At 36.3% G+C, this 21,612-nt stretch overlaps 1 protein-coding gene across 24 annotated transcripts in view; it reads right to left on the bottom strand.

The window, feature by feature from the left end:
- Positions 1-21,612, bottom strand: part of DLG1 (discs large MAGUK scaffold protein 1) — a 149,279-nt gene that overhangs the window by 14,340 nt on the left and 113,327 nt on the right. For 10 of the 24 annotated variants that reach the window (XM_017726441.1, XM_017726438.1, XM_008644129.2 and 7 more), the window contains 4 exons: positions 14,146-14,260; positions 7,587-7,763; positions 6,719-6,788; positions 2,228-2,327 (listed from right to left, as the gene is read on the bottom strand). In XM_017726441.1, coding sequence (XP_017581930.1) covers positions 2,228-2,327; positions 6,719-6,788; positions 7,587-7,763; positions 14,146-14,260 — 462 coding nt within the window. Of the gene's footprint in view, positions 1-1,506; positions 1,541-2,227; positions 2,328-6,718; positions 6,789-7,586; positions 7,764-14,145; positions 14,261-14,954; positions 15,055-21,612 lie in introns of those variants that run through there. The other 14 variants (XM_017726444.1, XM_017726430.1, XM_017726432.1 and 11 more) reach the window with 4 other exon arrangements.

Genomic DNA, 21,612 nt, shown 5'->3' with positions numbered 1-21,612 from the left:
CAATACTCATATCAAAGTGCTGAAATCAATACATACTGCATATAAAAGTTTTAAGGTACTTCTCATAGCTCTCAGGATCAAGCTTAATTTCATATGAAAGGAATTGATGTTAATAAAAAGAAAAACATTAAACAGCACACAAAATAAGATTACAAAAAGTACACTAATTCACGATTCACATGTAACCCTGCAATTTTTAGGTTTTCACTTCGGGATGAATTTTTTTGAGTAAAAATCATGGGATTTCATGAGTTGAGTAAAAATGATGGCATTTCAAATTTTATGCAGGCAATTCATTGATTACATTTAGAGTCTTGTAGCAGAAAATAATGGATTAAATTAGAGGAAATACAGTGTAGCATGTAACACAACTTGAATTAAGTGTGGTAAGGCAGTTTCAAAAAGTCTGTGCTGAAAAACAGACTAGAAGCCAACTGTTTACAGAATAGAGTCATCTAGAGATATTTCTGGACCATATTACGTAGTTTAAACTAGGTATGATCATAAGGCCATAAAGGCTGCTTTTGATCTTGTTCTAAACCATAAGGCCATAAAGGTTGCTAAATTCTTCTGGTCTAGATGAATAATTCCTTTGAAAGTAGCCATTTCAGAATTGAAAAATGAATGTTACAGTGACTAGAATTTTTACTTCATGATTGAGGCCAGGTACGGAAGCACACTGGCCTACAAGTAATTTCACAAACACTGAGCCTTACAGTTATGCCTTGGGAAGAAATGCTATCCTTAATGACCCTTAGGCACATCCCTTTAGAGACTACTGTTCCTATTGCATAAGTGCCTAACTGTGAATTTAATACCTGTGATGAAATCATGGTCTTGACTTTTTTTATTTGTCATTTTAATACATTTAGTGGTGAGGTGTGTATACACAAACAGATCTGCTGAGAGTATAGAGCAACTTTTGAATCTTACTGGATTCAAATAGAAATATGACAAATGCTTATAAGTCTCCCCTGTTAGCCGTCCACCTGGTCTAAAAGCATCATGAGCATTCAAGTCAAACAGAAAAATTCTCATGGCATTTGTTAAGGGAAAGTTTTGTTTGCTTTAAGTAGCCGTAAACATCAGTCGCCTAAAGAGAGGAGTGAAAACTGTAACTAGTTAAAGTAGCATGGCAATGGTTGTACTATTACTGTAAAAAGCCATAAGGTTATTTTTAAATAAATAAAAATACAAGGACAAGATATAAATAACATTAAAAAATAATCACCAAATTTAAAAACACAGTACTGTTAAGGACAAACAAGAAAGCACTGGTAAGCTTCTAAAAACAAAACAAATCTAATGTGACAGTCACATAAACTTTACATGTTCCTGAAAGCAAAAACTCCAAAAGATTACAAACGAGGAAAAGCTTATGAACCATTTTTAGTCAACCTCCTTATGCCAGTAGAGCACCAATCTCAAAGAGATCTGTCAAAAAAAAAAAAGTAGTAATTTTTCAGATGGAGGTTAAAATAACTTGGGAGTATTTTGATCACTTACTCAGGCCTTTTGATCCCATGTCGTCAGGGACCTCCTGCAGAGTAGTCCCCAGAGGGCAAGCAATAAAAAGACAATCACAAAGAAAATAATTGTCAGTAATATATAAAATTGGCGCTACGACAGGAGACAGTTCCTAGAACATCACAGGGAAAATAAGTCTATAGAATTTGACTTGACTGGCACATGAAGTGCAATCAGTAATGCAAATGGCAGAGAACAGTGTTTTGAACCTGGTCTAAATTAGCAAATTTATGCAACTACGTTTTGAGAATACACTTTGTTTTTTAGTGCTGGCAAGAACAATGAAAATCAAAGTAACCTCTCTTCATTAGCAAAATCAAATTAGAATGAACGACTTTGAAGAACCAGTCTAAAGGGACTGATTTGAGAAGCTGGTAAGCTCCATTATACTTTCATCAAATTGTGCCTTCTCCTCCAAGTCAGAAACAGAGAAGTATCACTGACAGCACTGGAAGGCAGTTATCTCCTCCAGTTAGTCAACAATATTGCCCAGTTTATTCCAAACTGGGATACTCTTGTGTTAAGTTTTATTTTAGCAGCAAACAAAGGGTTGCACCGGTTTGGTAGACTGGTTTGCCATTGGCACCACAAGCTCTTCAGCCTGTTGCAGCTCATGAAACTGTCTCCATGGTAACACCCTAGTGCAGTCTAGCAGGCCCTTCTACTGTGCTTCGCTCTCCATCGAATGCCACATACTTACGGTCAATATCACTGGTTTCCTGCTCACTCTGGTCCTTGTTCTTGTAGAAGGGAAATTTTCGGGAAAAGAGGTTCTTTTTACGCTTGTCATTGAATGACTGCTGAAGAAGAGAAGGAGGGGCAAAACAAAGGATGTCTAATGTCTGTGTGAACAAAGGCCCAGACCAGCAGCTTTGCGGAAGCTGACTCCTACAACCACATTATGCAGTGCATATCTCAGTTTAACACTTATCTTCTCAGCTCATAAGAAATAGAGACTGGGATCATGACTCTGCTCATATTCTCCATGTTTCACATGCTTAGTACTGAGAAAACTAGCTCATCCTATACAGCCTGACCTGTATTTCACAAATTTAGGCTTACTGTGAGTGTAAAAAAAAAAGTGAAAACTAGGCTGCTGTAAGATGGCCAAACCATAATGACTCAAAGTCAATTAAATCATTGATATTATCTCATTTAGGGGTTACAGTATTTTTAAAAAAAAAGCCCAAAAAAAAAAAAAAGCTGTGGTTTTTGCAAACAGCTGATACTGTAACAGAACATCAGAAGTATTTGGCAGTGTTACCAACCAACTAAAACAAACAACTCCAAAACCTGTATCAATGTTTTACTATTGCAGTTCATTGCAAGTTCCCTGAAAGAAATGACTTTGTTCTATGTAAGTCTGCATCCCAATACAAAGATTAACTTTCAAAAGAGACAAACTAATTTCATTGGTTTATTGTGGCAATTATGTTTTTCAAGACTGCATTTATAATTACCACATGAAAAACCCTGTATATCAAGGATCATGTTCAGCAACTTTTGACATTAACTGCTCATGTTGCTGAAGAATTTCTGCATCTCAGTTGCTACAAACATTTCTAGAGTTACTTACATAGACATTTACATCCATGTGAATATAAACTATTATTGTGCTCCTTGTCCAAGTGATGGAGAGCATCAATGCATTTTCATTCATATATAGGTATGTCTAGAGGTACTTAGCACAGAGTTTAGTAATATCTGCCATGTCTTCTGCTGAAGGCATCTTGTGACTACAGCACCTTTAATTTGCTGTTCCAAGTCAGTAAAAAACCTCAAAGTATAAATAAGTCAGTAATGTTTTAATTGCAGTTATGCCCAGAACTAGAGCTAATACAGCTAACTTAAAGTCAGCAGAAATTTCCTTCCCTCTTTTGGCATGAGTGACTCATCTGACCAGTTTTGCCAAGACATAAAATTTGCCATGTTTTTGTCATTTGGTTTGCAGAAAAGAACTACAATGGGAAGGATGGCAAAATAGGAAAACACCCAACTTGGTTTTGAGACCCTGTGCTGTAGGGGAACTATTTATTTCTAAGCTATGTGCAGCAGGAAGTAAGAAAAGCACCACAGAAACATCTTTTAAAAGCTATTGTAAAAAAAAAAAAAAAATCATCATGCAATCACGACTCTTAACAATTGTTTCTAAATTTCGGACCATGTTAACTTTCAAGTAATTGTCTTTCTTCAGCCCATGTGAGTTCACATTCTTCTATTATATGCAATACAGTTCCAAAAAGGCATATTATCCTTTCTACCAGCATTAAGTATGGAATGAATTACAGTAACAACTAGGGGTCAAACAGGACAAATTTTTTTTTTAAATGGTGGGCCACATTTTTTGGTACAATTGAAAACTAGCACTTGGCCTTCCTACAGAGAATGTCTATAGCTGTGCTCTTTTCCTACAGTGCAACACAAAAGCTGCATCCTGCTACAGGACTAACAATCCTTCTGGCCATCTGTTTTAATACAGATGCTTTTGCTATGCTGGGCAATAGCAGAAAAATCCAGTGATTTTTATTACCAATGTTTTTTTTTAAAAATTACTTGAAATTACAAGGTGTTAAAGAGGCACATGGTACCATGGGAGCACGATCAGTGACATTGAGCTCTGGAAATAACAATACTGTGATAAGGAGGAAATCCATAAAACCTTTAATTGCCTTGCATCTGTGTTCGACTAAAACTGTTATTCCACTATAAAAATTGGTAAATTATCAACCTGACACATTGACAAAAGATCAAGTTTCAAGCCAATCATATGCTGGCAGGAACAATACTTGGCACAGGCAAATTTTTACGTTATGGTCCTCCTGACCTTCTCTAACAGAAGTCAAGTCACTGCAAATGATTTCTCACAACCAGGAAGGGTAATGTCATCTACAGAAAAAGGGCAACAAAGAAACATGTCCAGAGGAGATCCTTTCTGAGTATACTGAAAAATACTGTAATGTAAATTCAAAAAGTAGAAGTCTCACATCTATGTAATTGTTTCATTTGGGCAAGTCCCTCAGTTTGGTAAAAGGAGACAAATGTAATAAAGCTAAAATGGTTCAGTTTAGCTGAGGCAGTGAGAATCTGCAATTTCTACAGTTAAAAGGAGTGGCTGATTTATTGGACTTCATAAAACATAATCAGGTTCTTCATTATAGTTTTGAAAATATTTCATAATAATTATTTTAACTTTCTGCACAGTAAGTCTTCCTGAATCAATACGAAAGTTTATATACTGCATGTATAATGGTCAGAGTCAGTTCCATTGCCAAAAAAAAAGAGAAAATAAAAGTAATATTATACTGATTTTGCATAAAAGATTAGCCAAAAGATTACTTTTAAAAGATATCATGATTATAAAAAGCTAGAAGGATTTGCTTATTAGTTGAAAATGCATAGTAATTGCATTAAATTTTTCATAAGCCCACTGGCAATCATTCACAAGCATCATAAGCAGGAATATATTAAATCAGAAGCAGCACAGAAAATGAGATGTGTATATGAAAGGACCGAGCAAGAATAAAATGTAACCATTTCTGCTCCAGACTTTTTAGCTTTCCTTACAATGAAAGGAACATGGATTTCAATGTTAGCCATCACTAGGGTTATTCTTCAAGGAAATAGACATTTTCAAAAACTGTACAAAATGGGTATTTCATCCTGTTCATGGAGTATTAGCATACACAGACACAGGAAGGCATGTGGTCCATGAGGACATGGACGGTGCAGTCAACTTACTGGGAAAAGTATTATCATGACAAATACAGGAGGAATACTTTCAAGAGAAACTCTGATGTTAAAACATTTACAGCTGAAGCAAAAGATTGTGAACAGTGCAAGCGTGTTTGCAAAATGAAATATTACTAAAGAAAGAGAACTGCAGTTCTACATCAATGGCAAGCGTAGTTGCTTTTCCACTCAGTATTCCATGCATTTCTTTGGTGCTCTGTTAGTACACAGGGACTGTGCACCAATTCTGCTGTTGTCAAAATGCTAACTTCAAACACGTCAGTAATTAACTGTTTGCAGTTTATTGGTAGACAAACTACAAAACCATGCAATTATCTTTCAAAGAACATGGTAACATTTGAAAAATTACTTAACGTAATGAAAAGAATCTGAAGTATTTAAGCCACTCTTTGTATGACTTCTAAAAAGCAAACTCAAATTACCATGTCAGTTGATAACATTTTATTCCAATACCAAATTATGAATGCACCAAAACAGAAAAATACTGCAATTAATCCAGCGAATCTCCAAGGCAGTACCATAATTGTGCATCAGAAAGTAGCTAGAGATACTGATTTCCTTTTAAACAAATACATATGGGGAAAACCATGACATTTTGTTAATAACTGAAACCTTTGCCATATAGCAGAGGGATGTATATATGGATTTTAGAGTCTTTATACTTTGTAGTCCTACACTATCGGGACGTAATACTGAAGCTTTAATATTTTACAGATGTGATTTCTGAAGTTATGTAAACATTGTAACTGAAATAAATTACTAACAGGCATTTGTAGGATTTACAATAACAACTAACAAATGCTACAGCATTAGTGCAATTAAAAATATAATCACTATTTAAGAAATAGCTTCCTCAGGAGCTTAAAGCATACTTCAGATTTTTTAAAATGGCAATATATTATTACTTTAGAAGACTTACATCTAAAATGCACATGCCTAAGTCTTGAAATTACTAGTCATATACTACTGTAGAAATGGTAAGGTTGTGGAATTGTTTCTCAAATTTCAGAACAAACAAAACATTTCAAAAAAGCCTCACCCTCAAAACAAACAAATTTAACTGTTGTGCCATTATGAAATTGCTATAATTTTGGCTACAAATATTCCTATTACTACTCATAGGCTCACTGCTTTCTCACCACTCAATCCCATCACATGTACTGGGACAGGAACCACAGCTATTGGAAATGGCACTATTCAATACTTGGTTAGGATATACAGCTCCTACTACATTACAGTATTAACAAGCATATATATTTCTATGCTAATTCTTTAAACAATTTGCAGTGTTTTGGCAACTGAAGTCTGCTTTGGTGTTCAGAATTATTTTATTTCTGTTTGATAGAATTTAGTCTTTTCACTCAAATCTGAAACTGATTCTCCACACATAAAATCACTGAAAAATGTTACCATTCACAATGCCAGCACTTCATTAACTCACCCCTTTATCTCCTCTTGTTTTGGAATTGAATTTCACTGTCTTCAAACGGGCTCGTTCTTTTTTCTCAACTCTGCCACAAAAACACACACAACAATGGCAGAATCAGAACTTCAAGTTACTGCTTGTTACAAAAGAACTATATTGATGTACCTTTCGAACTACACATTTTATTGCTTATGACATATTCAGAAAATGGAAGCCTGCTAATGGAAAACTGTTATTTCTCAAGTGATGAGCTGTGAGAGTACTGGGAGTATTTTGTGACTATATGTGTTCAATAAATCCAGAGGGTGCAAAGAGGAAACATGACACAGTAAGTGAACAGCCTCAATTATCAGTTAACAGCAGATATTAAGATTCAGAGCACTTAAACTCTTATTTGAGTCTCCAGTATGCCAACCAAAACCTCATCTCCATTGGCTCTGGCTACCAAAGGATGATTTTCCAGTTTTCCAGGTTCTGGGTAGAAAGAATTCATGATAGTGTCGTGACTTGAATAAAATTCACTTTGCATCTTTTCATACATAAATGGTTATTAAACTGTTATTAAACCCACATGTGATGTTATTAAACCCATAACTTGCTTACAATGAGAACAGAGACGGTGGATGTGGACTACCTTTATCAACTTCAGCACACAACTCCTAAGGCTAAACAGGGTTTTAATAAACTTCTCATTAAGTAAATGAGAATCCCACTACAGATTACTTGAAAAAAAAAACAAAACACCAAACCAAAAAACCAAAATCAAACAAGTGGCTGATGTGGTACAGGATTAACAACAAAGAGAAAAGCATATACAGTATATGTATTAATGAGATCAGATGTTTAATAGCAGACATCTCAAAGTCAATAAAGTATGACATACCTCCGTTTGCTTGGGATAACTCCAATTTCATCACTTTCTCCATCTGGAGTTACCTGCCGTGCTTGCCACCATTCATCATCAGAAGCATTAATGACGTGGAGAATATCGCCAAATTTGAAGTTTAATCCTTGACTCGGAAGGCCACTGTCTTTAGTCTTGTCATAATCAAAAAGAGCTCTACATTGAAAAGAAAAAATTAAACATAGAAAAAAGCAAGAAAAAAACAGGGAAGTATGAATAGCACAAAATATGAAGCAAGCTGCCTGTGCTATTCATAAATAATTGCATCATTCTGACAGGTACTTACAGAAGGCTGAATACATTCTCTCATACACACACAGAATATGTAGAACAGTATCCACACACACTTCTAAGCTTTAATGAATAAGAAAAAACTTCATCCAGAGCAAACCTCTAGTGCTTTACAAAAGCTCTCTAGAAGACACCTTCTGCAATTCAATAAGTACTTTGCGCAGAGCAAGTTATGTATCAGCCTAGGACAAAAAAGGCACACAAGTAGTTGAAGCTACAGCACTGACAAAAGTTCTGTTAAGTACACTGTTTCATATCAAGTTATAAATTGAAATTATTTAGTAATTTAGTACAGTTTAGTACTGTCTTTCAAATAAAAGTCAGTGTCCTGCTCCCAGGATAAAAAAAACAACTTAGAAATGTGATCTGATCACCACTTTGCTACTGTAGTACCTAAAGGCAGAGAACCTTATGCACATTCCTTTGGGAAATTCCTGACTATTTCAAGAGAATCTCATCGTTTTTCCTAAGGTAAGCCTGTTTTCAAATAATAGGCACTCACAATACCTGAATAGCAGCTGCGTGACTACAGTTTTATTAACATTCCCTCTGGCAGCAAGAAAAGTTTATGCAAGCCACTATTACCCTGCCCACATCCATGCCTGCTTTGTACTGACTCCTGTTCCCCGTCTTGCTTAACAAAGCACAGGTGCCTGAAAAGGCCCACGGTCCACCACACTGTGGAACTGATCTGGTTTACAAGTAAAATTTTTTCTCCCTTTTGGATCATTTTATACCTGGACAAGTTCCCTGAGGAAATGAAGATATCCGCAGTATGCTGCTGCCTGGCACAGCTGAGGGTTTAATGAGGACATGGAAATGAAAGATGACAGAAGCTTCGTAGCAAACGGCAAGAAATTACTCCTAAGATTCTGCCTTCTAAACAACTCTTCTTTTATATTTGAAAATAGTTCCTGAACCTCACCTATGTAAAATAAGTGCTTGTATGACACCATCCAAAAAATCCTCAATATCATTTCATCTGCCAGTTTGTACGTGGTCAGTGCTGCAATTTCTGAACAATACCCAAATCCAACTTGCTCTATATCAAGCCATCACAAAGTAGTGCCAACAGATTAAATTGTGATGATTTAAAAGGGTGTCATTTTCCTTGTCCAAATTCAGCTTGTCACTTTATCCCAAACACTGGTCTTACATACTTTTTTCTGCTAGGTTTTTAATATCACAGAAATTTTTAACCCATGCAAGTCATAACCTGTTTGCTCCAAAATGTACTTCACTTTGTGAATTTTACCTTTCTAAAGCACTGAGTGTATTTCTTTGGGTTTGAACTGCATTTATTCATAATCAATAACAAACTGTTTACAGGGAAAAAATCCAAAATATTTTGTCAGACCAATTCACCTTCAGCATCTATTGCAAAACCAGAGTTGTTTGAGACACCGTGCCTTTCTTGGGTTATAAAATATAACACAACTTTTCCTAAAGGATTGAAGGTTTTAATAAACATTTTAAAAAATGTCTAAAAAACCACAGAAATTTTTAAATGGCTTCAAAATATTTACTCTTCATATACAAAGAGCCTTATATTTAAGTCTGCAATACCATTAATTTAAGTTTATAACAAAATTTAGGCTTTCAATTTTGAAATAGGTTGGAGGTTGAAATACCACCTTCCTTAGCAGTGCAACCTTCACGATAAGATCTTTTGGGTTAATTCCATAGCATACTTAAGATATCCTGATTATTTTTTAAAAAATCAGAACAATTTTTTTTTCCTTTGAAACAGCCAAAATACTGCAGGTAAGAAAATTATTCAGATAGGAAGTAGTTATTCCTCCACATTTATTCTGCACATTTGTCAAGAGACACTCTGGACAAATATCATTTCATATCTCAAAATAAACTGCACATAATCCAGTATGTACTTTCAATGCAGATTTAAGTTGTATACATTTTCACTGAATTAATTACATGCACTGTGAAATTTATTTCCTGAGATTCCTTGTTAGCATTCATGTAATGATTTCTACCAGCTCCTCTTTTAACTTCTATTTTTGAGTTTGCATATAAATTTATAAAAGCTGTGAGCTGGGCTTAACAGCATTAACATATATGTTGACTACATGAGAAAAAATACTCAGGAGTGAAATGGAAGCAGAAATGGATAAAGTCATTATTACCAACATGTAATCATCAAACTGTGTAACCATCAAACTAGATAGATGGTTACACAGAACAGTTTTTGCACAACGAAAGGCAGTTTCAATCATTTCTTCTGGGGGAGTCACTCCAAGAAAAATAATTTTATTGGGCAAAAAAGTCAAAGCTGATGAAGATGGTTTTTGAAAAAGATCGTTTAGAATGTCACACAATAGTGACAAAACCATGCAGCTAACATTTATAGGAGTACCAGGAACTGCTAATGATGATATAGATGACCTCAAAAGCAAATAGAATTAACAAATTTTTTTTTTGATTCCACGTGATTAACATGGCTTTTCCTGTATGCCTGGCATGTCATCAACCAAGAACTCACTTCACAGCCCAGATGACGCATTTATGTACAGGCTGGTATATAAAACATACTGCTTCTATTAACTCCCTGCATGGAGACTTTTATTACAGATTAAATACGCCATGTATACATTTACCTAGTGTAAGTTATAAACCCAATTTACTTAAAAATAAATTTAGTATTTCTGATCAACTACTGCTTTCAGTGTAGTCCATGATATTTACTGTAAAGCTCTATTTAAATTTAAATGGGAAGCCCTAAAAATTATTTTCTAGAGAAAGCACCAAATCCTCCCTTTTATTTCACTTTGTACTACTCTGGAACCAAAGAGCACTAAAAAAGGTAACTCAGTTCCTTCATCCACAAGTCTAGAGAAACTGAAGTTGGGTTACATATTTCATAAGTGGTTATGCTTCAAAGCCAAAAATTTCATGGCTCTGTAACAGTGCCAAATATTCCAGAGTATCTTTTTACCTGCCACACTCATTACTTCCACTATCATAGGCTGTTGACTGAAGCATTTCTTCAACAAAAAAAGCAACCAAGAATTCCTGCAGCAAATAAATGAAGGTCAGCTTGTAAATGAGGTTCTCTTTTTCTGAGTTTTTGGTAGTTATTTGAAACTTAATGTCTGAACTCTGAGAATAACATGGAGATGACCCAATTAAACTTCAGGCAAGTACACTTAGCCTGCTGCTAATATCTGATCTTATTTTTCCAAAGGATTTAGTTAAAATATCCTAGTCATTTAAAAACTGTTATGTTTCTTCACCTTGGAGATATAACCATTTTTTTCTCTGATTCAAGCACAAATCTGCACCATTGTTTGAATTTGGAATGTATTATGCTGGTCAGAAGAAGGCACAAATTTAAAAGTGATTTTTGATTTTGAATGCTACACGCATTGCAGACTGAGACTTGCCACAGAAGATGAGATAAAATATGGAACAGATTTACTCTCTCTCAACATATTATCACAGAAACTTGATACCATGAAGGTATCTCACATGGGCTTTTTGAAGCTGCAGATGATATGGATATAGCTCAGATGCAAACCCAGAGACATTATTATGAGAGAATCTGTCTTCTCTTAGAACAAAGACCAGAAGAAATATAAAGCAAAATAAGAGAAGGTACATCAGTACATCTGAATATCTGAATTAGCTGGGGACAGGGTGGTGGTGTGGGGGGAGACTTGGATGTGCAAATGAAGAGTCAGCTGCTGCTGAATTGCTGTATTTGTATTGCTCTCCAAGGACTGTTTCCTAGATTGCTATGCGTCACTTTTGATATACATACAATTACAAAGAAAAATCTTCCATTTTACTTCAAATGGTATCTTCAGGAAAACACAATTGCCTTTTCCTTAATATTACATAATACCACAAAAATGCTGTTTACAGGTAGACTAGTCTTAAAGATACCATGTTTAAAGGGATACAGTGATGTAGCTGATTTTATTTACTAATTTGTTACCATGATCTTGAGAAACCAGCAGAGATGATTTTCAGAGTATTTTTATTTAATAGGTTTTCTGCAATTGTGATTGAATGCCTATAAACATTTTACTGTTGGATTTACCATTCAATTCAGCATTTTGTTACATAACTGGCATCCTTTAAGGCATATCCAAAACCCAGTACTACTGAAAAAAGATAGCTGAAGTTACTAACATTGGCTTTGAATTGGTACAATTAAAAGTAGAGTATGATTATACCAGAGTGACTTATTATCAGGAATAAAGCGGATAACTAACATGTTCTGTCAGTATCTAGCAATATGTGAAAATATTCATAAAAGTTACTTCAATGTGGTCAAAATTGCATCAGAAACCAGACAGAACAGATGTGAACTCTTTCTGTGCATACAAAGTTGCCTCCCAGTCTTTGGCAACTTTTGGTGCGATGACACGAGCAGATCCCAAAAGCCCTAACAGCACCCTCTGTAAAGAGATGTGGGTAGGAAAGTATTTCTGCAGTGGAATTTTTGCATTTTAGATTTTTGTACTGACTTATACCAACACTGATTATTGAGCCTCAAAAACCTTCAATGAAACCAGTCCTCACAAGGCTTCTGTCAACAACCTGGAGAAGGCTGAAAGTTCTGCAGCAGCTGGCAAAGTCAAAAGCTCAACAACTTCCATCAGTGGAATAAAAGCTACGTAAACATAAAATGCTTGTCAGTGGGTTAAAATATCAGACCAGAGTGCGAACATGAGCATAAGCACTTTAGAACCTAATCAGGCTATAGCTAACCAAGCAAAATAAAAGCATTTAGAATTGTTTAGGCTTAGTTACATGATGAGGGCTAAACCAATAAATCTTGGGATTATGGAAAGGAAGATCTCAGCAAAATATCCATATGTACACCTACCTACCTGTGGAAATTCAAAGATATGGATAACTGCGGTATCAAGCACCTACCCTTAGTATTTACGGCATTTTTTTTTAAGAAATTTAAATTTTGACCCCCAAAATATTTAATGCAGACAGAAGTATAAAAAAAAAAAGTAGGCTCAAATCTAAGAAAACAGAATCCAGCTACTGAAATGATATGTCTAAACATAGGAACTACCTGTTAGAGTCAAGCTAAACAGAAGCCCTATGAGTACTTAGCTACATTTGTGTCAAAGCATTCAGAAATAGGTTACAAAGGACCATGACTTTTCTGACCATCAATGCAATCAGGGAACTGCTTCATCTATGACTTGCTTCCTTTCCCATAGCTCAGTAGATAGAACACACCATTAACAAAACAGTATCTGCTTTGGATGGGAAAAGTCAACAGCAACTGAGCCTGCTTACTTTTAGCAGGTAAATCAGTGAGGTCCTACAACATTTTTAACCATGTTTAACCCAAGCACCAGAACTACTTGAAGCCTTACCTACTCTACTGAAACATTCTGGCCCCTACCAAGAGGCTACTGCTGGCCCTGATTCAATCCAGAGATAAGCTGATTTGGGGAACTCAAAAATCAATTTATTTTTAAAAACGCAATCCTTTTACCTACGTTCCATACTTGAAACGTTATGCTTTATCAGTACATGATAACTGATGTAGGAGTTAAATGACACATGAATAAACTGCACCTTGCCATAATTTCCCCGTGAAACCACCTATTTTCTCATCTGCTTCATGCTCTTACATTTCCACTTCCTTGCAGCATCCTTTACGTTAAACTTGATATGAATAAATTAATGAGGTATGCTCAGTTCATTTGCTTTGCATTTTCTCTCTTGGTTATGGAAAAATATTCCATAACAAAATGCAATTGGATAGAGAAATAAGATTTCTTAATAAAGCCAAGAAAACAACTAAAGTAAGCTGAAGGAAAGAAGATGGAAATCTGTCAAATCTTAAGAAAAGGAAGACCATAAATTTGAACTCAAGTACTGAGCAAGGAAGAATATGAAGACTTCTGTCACAAAAACACAAACTGAACCAAGCAAGTTGTTAAGACTTCACATACACTGACTTAAAGAAGTACATGTTTTTGCTGATGGATTATCATCTTTCTCAAAGCAAAAGACAAAAAGCAAATAATAGCACCACTCTTCAAAGTTCATCTAGGGTTCTCAGGGATATTACTTCATTTTCAGCTACATTACATTAATCAGTCTAAATAAAGTACTTTTAAAATTATATTTGCATATAAGTATCCATTTATTAATACTTAGTAAATAATTGTAAGAAAATGCAAATGCCAAAATAGTAAGTCTACAGGAAAGCAGAAAAACACAGTAGCAATACTATGAAAAAGATGATTACCTGACATAGAGGGATCTCTTCTGGCTGGTTCGCAAAGATCCTGATCCTGAACTAATGCTACTGTTCATCATCTGCTCCCGTAAATCATGGATTTTAGCTTCAAAACGACTGTATTCTGTAACAAAGGCATGGCAGTTAATTTCCTGCCAAACTTCAGCTATTAAACTGAAAGAAAATCTGAAATAATTTTGATCAGGTGAAGAAAATACACAAGAATATTAACTTCAAAATTTCTTGATTGGAATCTATAGTACACAGTAACTATTTTTTTCTAATTAAGACAAACATTTCTACTAATAATTATCCATTTCATAGAAATAAAAAGACTGATACAGATAAATTTTAGCCCATGATAGAAAGGAAACTTCAGAACATACATATGAAATACATGTTTATAATCAAGAACTATGTATTTTACATTAAAAATGTTAAAAAATGGGAATGAAAACTGTCTTTACTTCAAAATTACTGGATTTGATTGAGATAAAGAATTTAACACTACAAGGTGGGAAATACGCAAAACATCTTCTGAAATAAGACTGTGTTCCTCTGGGAGCTCAGGAAAGGAAAAAAAAAAAAAATCCAGAATTCTGGCATGAATCTCAATTCACTTGTAAACAGCATTAGAGATTCAAACTGGCCCCACAGAATTATGTACAATGTTAATCCTGGAAAAACGGATTGTGTTCTTAAGCAGCACCATGTACTAATAAAACTATGCTAAATGCATTTGATTTTAGCTACAAAGGCAGGCAGGAAAAAAACAATTGCTTCTTCAGGACAAACGTCTCCTGAAGTGAGGTACTTACATGCTGTCAGCATAAAATACGAACTCAGAGCAAGTAAGTTTTTCCTTCAGCTGAATAGTTTGGACTTCAGGATCAACAGATCCACTTGTAAACCCTTCCTAGTCAAACGAAATGTTCTGCAGCCACCACCTTCCCCAGGAGACCACGTGATGCCAGATTATAACAAACCAACACTGGGAGAGCCAGGGTGTGTGTGCTGCAAGCAGCTGCTGGACTGGCAATGAGCTGCTCTCCTGAGCTGCACCCTCACTCCCTGTGGGCACCACAGTTATTCAGGAAGTGAAAGACTGGGAGAAAGGGCTCTAAAATAAAAAATCTTGAGAAAATCTTTAAACTAAGGCTCCTTCAACATCCATCTAAAAACTGTGAATGTTTTATCATATTAAGTTCTGTGGCCCTTTCTCCCCACACACTCATCATACAGTGAGCACCAATAGCATCTATAATTAACCCTATCCAGATTATGACAATATGAACAGTCTCTTAAATATCCCTAACTTTTGTCCTCTATAAGCAAAAGCTAGTAGCTTTTAAAGATGTCTTAGTTTTTAAAATAGCACCAAGTGCCTTTTTACAAATAAAGTTCAGATCAAAAACTTTACCAGCACTAAATCAAACTGATGAGGTTGTTTGACAAGAGAATAAAAAACATTATTTCCACGACTACTGATGCTGTCACTAATAACAAAAGAATGTAAGATGACAGGACAGTAAGGATGAGGAGGAATGTGAGAAAACGACATTTTTTAGAAAGCAACATTCCTTAGGGGAAGGGCTCAGATGCAGTGAGAGAACAACTCACTTGTGCTGTGCTACTGCTGCCCTGCAGGGCCTTGGGTAAGTCACCTCATTTTACTCATTTATACCCAGGAAACGACAAACCTAAAAGATTTGTGTGCCCCTAAGTGAAAGGAAAGTAAGCACAGAAAAGATCAGATAATCCAAACATTTTCCTGCGCTACTGCCTGTTCAGTACTAAAAATATCTGCAGCTCTTTGTAATAGCTACTGGAAAAAAATACAAATTTCTGTATCATGTGTCATTTGCTTGAAGAATCAGACTTCCTCCTATGCAGCACACAGATGTAAGAGGGTTACCAGGGAGGCTATTTCCCAGTATTGCTTAACTCTACCCTGTATCTCATCCTCAGGTTGCTGGTCTTGCAGCTTCCTGAATTAATTTAATTTTTCTCATCAGGACTCCTGGGAAGTAAGTGCTGAATGAATGACAGGGACATCTGTAGGAGTAAGGAGGAGAATAATTTCACAGAAGCTCCTGCCATATGAATAAGGCAAAAAAAGGAAACTAATGGGCTGGGACTGAGAAGGCTTTATGTTTGAAAAGAAGGAGTGCCAAGAAATTTCATATTTAGAAGAAGCTTAAGCACTGTGCAGTCAGAATCTGGTGAGCTCCCTTGATGTAGAGCTAGCTAAAATTTGGGTTATATTCCTCATAACAGAATGTTTTGTGAGGAACAGGATGGATAGAATTCTCACCATCATTGGGTTTGGAGCTGAAAAGTACACAGGATTTTGGTTTTTAAAAAAAGAAACCTTAGTATTACATACAGTGGTACTGAAACTAATGCTGGAGACAGAAAATAAGACAGCAGCAGGACTCTGGATAGCATCAGAAAGGCAGTATCTGTTTGATACCCAAAGGATCATCACCTGTCCCCTGGTAAGGGTTGACCAAGTAGGGTTGGTTCAACTTCAGCACTATAAAGTGTGAGCTCTGCTAATTTGACTGGAAGAGGCTATATTTCTATCTCTGTGATTGAGTTGGATATTAAGTGTCTTTTGCACCTTCAATCTCTAACTTTCCTTCAGCTTCTCATCTCTAGATTCTCACAAATGCTAGAGAACTATTTCTTTGCAAGTCCTTTCTTTCTTATGGGTATGCATAACAACCATATATAGTGTATGACAAATTTGATATTTGTTCCCCTAAATCACAGTGCACACCACAACAAACTTCCACATGGTTGTGAAAAAATCATACAATGCATATATAAATACGTAACTTTTTAAAAAAAGTTTTGTCACGTCAACATTCCAGAAATTTGGAGCTGGAACAGGCACAGTGGACAAGATGAAAAGGACACCCTGCTTTCTTGGTCAACAGGAAATGAAGAGAAGGGATGTGTTTGATTTCTGGTGTAGTGTTATCAGGGTAACCAAATAGAAAGGGCGCAAACTATTTAAATGAAAAAGTAAAACTGATTTTAACCCAAATGAAGCAGGCTGGTCATAGGAACTCCACTTACAAATATGCTTCCAATTTGCACAGCCATCACAACACTGAGATTCTGAAATAGTATTTTAATAAGAACTATGGTGGTACAAGAAACACAGACGCCCACCCAAAAAGAAATTCAAAACCAAATGAAAACCACACAATCCAACCTCTCAATCTTTTCAGGTAAGAATTTGATCAGGCTCCAAAATCGGGTGTATATGCAACAGCACTGAATGAAACTTCACTCAGAATCTCTCACAAGGTCTAGATTTTAGGAAAGCTGCTGATGCTATTCATCAAATAAAGGGTAACAGGCAGCAAAACTAACATGAAACAAAACAAAATAAGAACATTAGAATAAGGGCATTTCTACTTGACTAGAATTTTCTCAAAGTTTCCAAGAAGTTTAGAGGCAGGGAGGGAATAGTATCTGCCATCATAACAGAGAGCTCGAGGAAGCACAAGCACCTCCTGCTTCGATTCATGGCATTTATCCAACAGAACCCCACCATCACCAAAGGAAAAAAAATCCAAAGCCTACTCAGGTTTACACATAATCAGTTGTTAAGAACATAGGATGAATACATCTGGGCTCAAGTTTAAACTTTAAAATTATACTGGATAACCAGATGGTGCAAAACTCGACTAAATCTGCTCTATTTCATGTCTGCATGCATTCCACAGCAAGAAACAAAAGGAGGGAAGATTAGCAAATCCTAGTAGATTACTCTGATTCCAAGATGCTGAAGTGATTTTACCTACAAATCTGTAGTGTGTTCAATGTCAATATTTACTTGAACAGAAAACTGGAACTCCAGAAAGGATCTGATCACTGAAACTCTCCTGGACTGCCCATCTGGCAGGCAACAAAACACAGAGATACACAGGAAAGTGGTGAATTGTCTGTGCAGGCAGGGGAAGAGGAAAATGAGGCCACAATGAAAATGCATCTGGTCTGGAACACACTTTCTAGCAAATGGGGCAGGAGAGCAGAAGGCTACACAAGGGATGGGAAATTCAGCAAACAGCACAGAAGGAACAGCAACTCCAGGAAGCAGGGATGTGCATACAGGGAACAGATGGCAACACAGTGCTGAGCAGCAGAGATTCTTACATATATTGAACCCACGTAGAGCTGAAAAAGTTCGCTTTAATTAAAAAAGTATGCCCCTTGCTTCCCTCTTCCCATCTGTCTATGGAAAGCCCTCTTTAGCAGGACCCATTGGATCTGTCTAAGCAGAACTCTTGTGCTGACAATTTTATGTAACTACTGATTTATACTCTTTTCTCAACTCTCAGAATATTCGATTTTCCTTTTCATGGTGCCTCCAAACAGGGAAATGGAGCCTGGTACTTAGGATAGCCACCATCACACTGATCCTGTATTGATCTTCCATTTGTTTTTCTTTTAAAATTCATGGACCACATTAAAAACATCATAAATCATTTTTGAGGAGATATTATTTTGCTGCAATGCTTGTCATTTGATATTAACGTTGCCTGGGAGAGACCACAATGAATTCTACGTGTTATTGGTGACTCTCATGCACTCTAATGTTTAATGAGCTTGTATCTCATTAATCACTTGAAAGACTAGACCAAGGAATTTCAAAAGATTAGAGAAACTGCAGTTGTATTTAGTTAAGAACAGCTCCCACAGACCTGGGAAAACTCAGAAAAAGACTAGGTCCAGTCACTGCTGAAGTGAATCCACTAAAAATGTTGCTGAAGACTTAGCAAGCATGCACATCCAATTTTATTTTGTATATTAAAGAGTAGGAGTGAGGTTTTAAAGGATTAAAACATGTGTAAGCCGATTTACAGTGTCTATCAGGGCTATATATAGCAAAACGCTTTTTCTAATCTTGATGGGTCCAGCTTTGAAGATACTCTAATTGACTAATATAGATTACTTGCAAATGAGTAGAACCAGGTACAAAACAAGCAAGAACAGAAGCCTGGAAAACCAGGGACCACATACCCAAAAACAGGGCAAACTTTACTTGAAGTGGTTTTTTCAAGAATTTTTCATTTTATGAAATTGGGATGCACTGATCTTTCTAACCACTTTTGTTTAAGACAATCCATGTCATCATCTAGAAAGCAAGGGAAGCTCAGCCTTGATAAAAAACAATTAATGAAAACTAAGTTTTGTACAAGCGTTATTGGCTTCATGCTACCCCAGCTGGACTTCTGCAGACAGAAGATTTACAATATATTTCAAGGCTAATGCTCAGAAAGCAATCTTAGCTTATACATATGAAAATGGTACCATTTCCCAGAGCTTTGTTATTCTCTTTTGAATTCCACTAGAAAACAGTACGTAGATGCAGCATTGTAAACAGAAAAATCAGCCATACACTGGCCATTGAGCAGAGAGCTCTAACAAAACATTTTTGTGTTCCCCCCCTTTTTTGTTTTTCTTTTGAGCCATTTGTTTTAACAACAAGAGAGAATGAAAGATATAAAGTTTCCATTAACAAAACTGAAACAATGTGTGTTAACTATCTATATGAACAATGTAGGTTCAGAAGCAGATGTTTTACAAAAATACCTTGAAGTCTTCTCTTGATGTTTTGGTTCCACCTTCTCCTAATCTTACACTGATCCACCAGATCACCTAAGAACATGAAGCTAATCTGATCACTTAAACATCTTACCACTCTTTCAGAAAAGAAATCATGATTTTATTTTTGGTATGTCAGGTGAATCCTTGGGAAACAGAAAGGACTGCTACCCTTTTTTGTCATGATAGGTTTATATGAATTTTGCCCTGCTTTCAGGAAAGATGATGTGACCAGTGAATGACTGCTGATGCCAACAGACTTGGCCTGCTTCCTTCTTCAAGGCCCTCCAAGAGCAGCTTCACCGATTATGTAACTGCAGTTAATGTTATCCATATCCTTAACACAGCTCAGTTCTGATCTAGCAGAGTATAACTACACTAGAAAACTTAACCCACTAAATTATTTTCTACCCAATTTCAATCAAATATATATTTAATATATTTTTTGGCTGTTCTATTATTTTTAAACACATAAATGTACTCAAGATAAATACAGTTATGGTAGCCTACAGGTACCTCATACCTTTTTGGAATGGCAAAATCTAACCTTCCAGAAATTATGAATTTTGAGGCAACATTATTATTACATCTCAGATGGCCTTTTAATTTGAATGAATATAATAATGGATGTCAATGTGAAACAGAGCCCCCAAGAGCTGTAAGCCTCTGCACAGTCCTATACTTCCCCCTTGCTGCTCCTCTCCTCACTACATTCCCTTCAAGCACTCAAGTTCCTGTATCCCTGCAATGCAGCATGATCATAATTCTGACCACTCCGAATCTCCACTCCCAGGACATACACATATATCCAAATTGCTTAGTGCTTCCTCTCATTCCTCCTCACCAGCATGACAATTCCTCCTTGCAATCCTACCTCTGCAGAGACCCAGAGACACAGTAGTGTGGCACTGAGGTGTCTGCAGAGCCAGGGAGCAACATGAAAATGAAATGGAGCAGAACCCACTACAAATTAAAAGAGTTTATCAAAACAATTTTTTTGTACTGAACCAACAACTCCTGCTTTGAAACTGCTCCAGATCACAGTACTTCTTTTCCAGTGGAATTCACAGTAAACCAAAATCCCTTTTTATTCATGAGTGACATCTTAAAAGCAGGTAGAAATTTGTAGTACAAGTAAGGGAGTAAGGAAAGGCTTCCAAATCAAGGTGAAAATGAGAACAACATCCTGACTTCCCAACCACATTTCTACAGGATAATTCCTGTTTCACAAACTCCTGCCCATCTCCTATTATAGATCCCTCCTCTGCAGCAGCACCCAGCCTCAGCAGGTCCAAACCCACTGATCTGCGCAACTAGGGAGATTCTGTATCCACACCCATGTCGTGTATGTACCACAGAAGGATGTACCAGCACAACCCAATAGGTGACCAGTTTCCAACAGTAGCTCCTGGCAAGTTGCAAGATAAAGCCTGGAGTCTACAAGGAGAAAGTCTTAGGTCAACTGAGTACAGGTGTGGTCATGCCTGATGCATAAGCCACTTCTGTAAACAGCAGAACACATTCACATTCCATGTTTGACTTTTACCTGTCCCAAAGAGTGCTGGCAAGTTGCTGAAATTTAATTCAGTAGAGTAGAAAAACTTTGTAAGGCATCCCTCAAATTTACTGAACACTCCTAGAAACTACAGGAATACCCAGAAGGACATTTTAAAGAATGCAATTATATCTGTTTTCACTCAATTCCATAACCAAGGAACATTGTGGAGATTTAAGGGAAAGAAGTCAGCAGTTACGTAATTTGAGCCCAAATTCAATAAAATCAATTTCATTCAGCCATAATAGCCTACCCCAAATCCTGTAATTAGAGTTTAGTTACCATGGATTTGAAGCGAC

Source organism: Corvus brachyrhynchos, unplaced genomic scaffold, assembly GCF_000691975.1.
Source record: "Corvus brachyrhynchos isolate BGI_N302 unplaced genomic scaffold, ASM69197v1 scaffold221, whole genome shotgun sequence".
NCBI classification, from domain to species: Eukaryota; Metazoa; Chordata; class Aves; order Passeriformes; family Corvidae; genus Corvus; species Corvus brachyrhynchos.
Note: the sequence above shows the minus strand (reverse complement) of the source record. Positions and strands in the feature narration are given on the sequence as shown.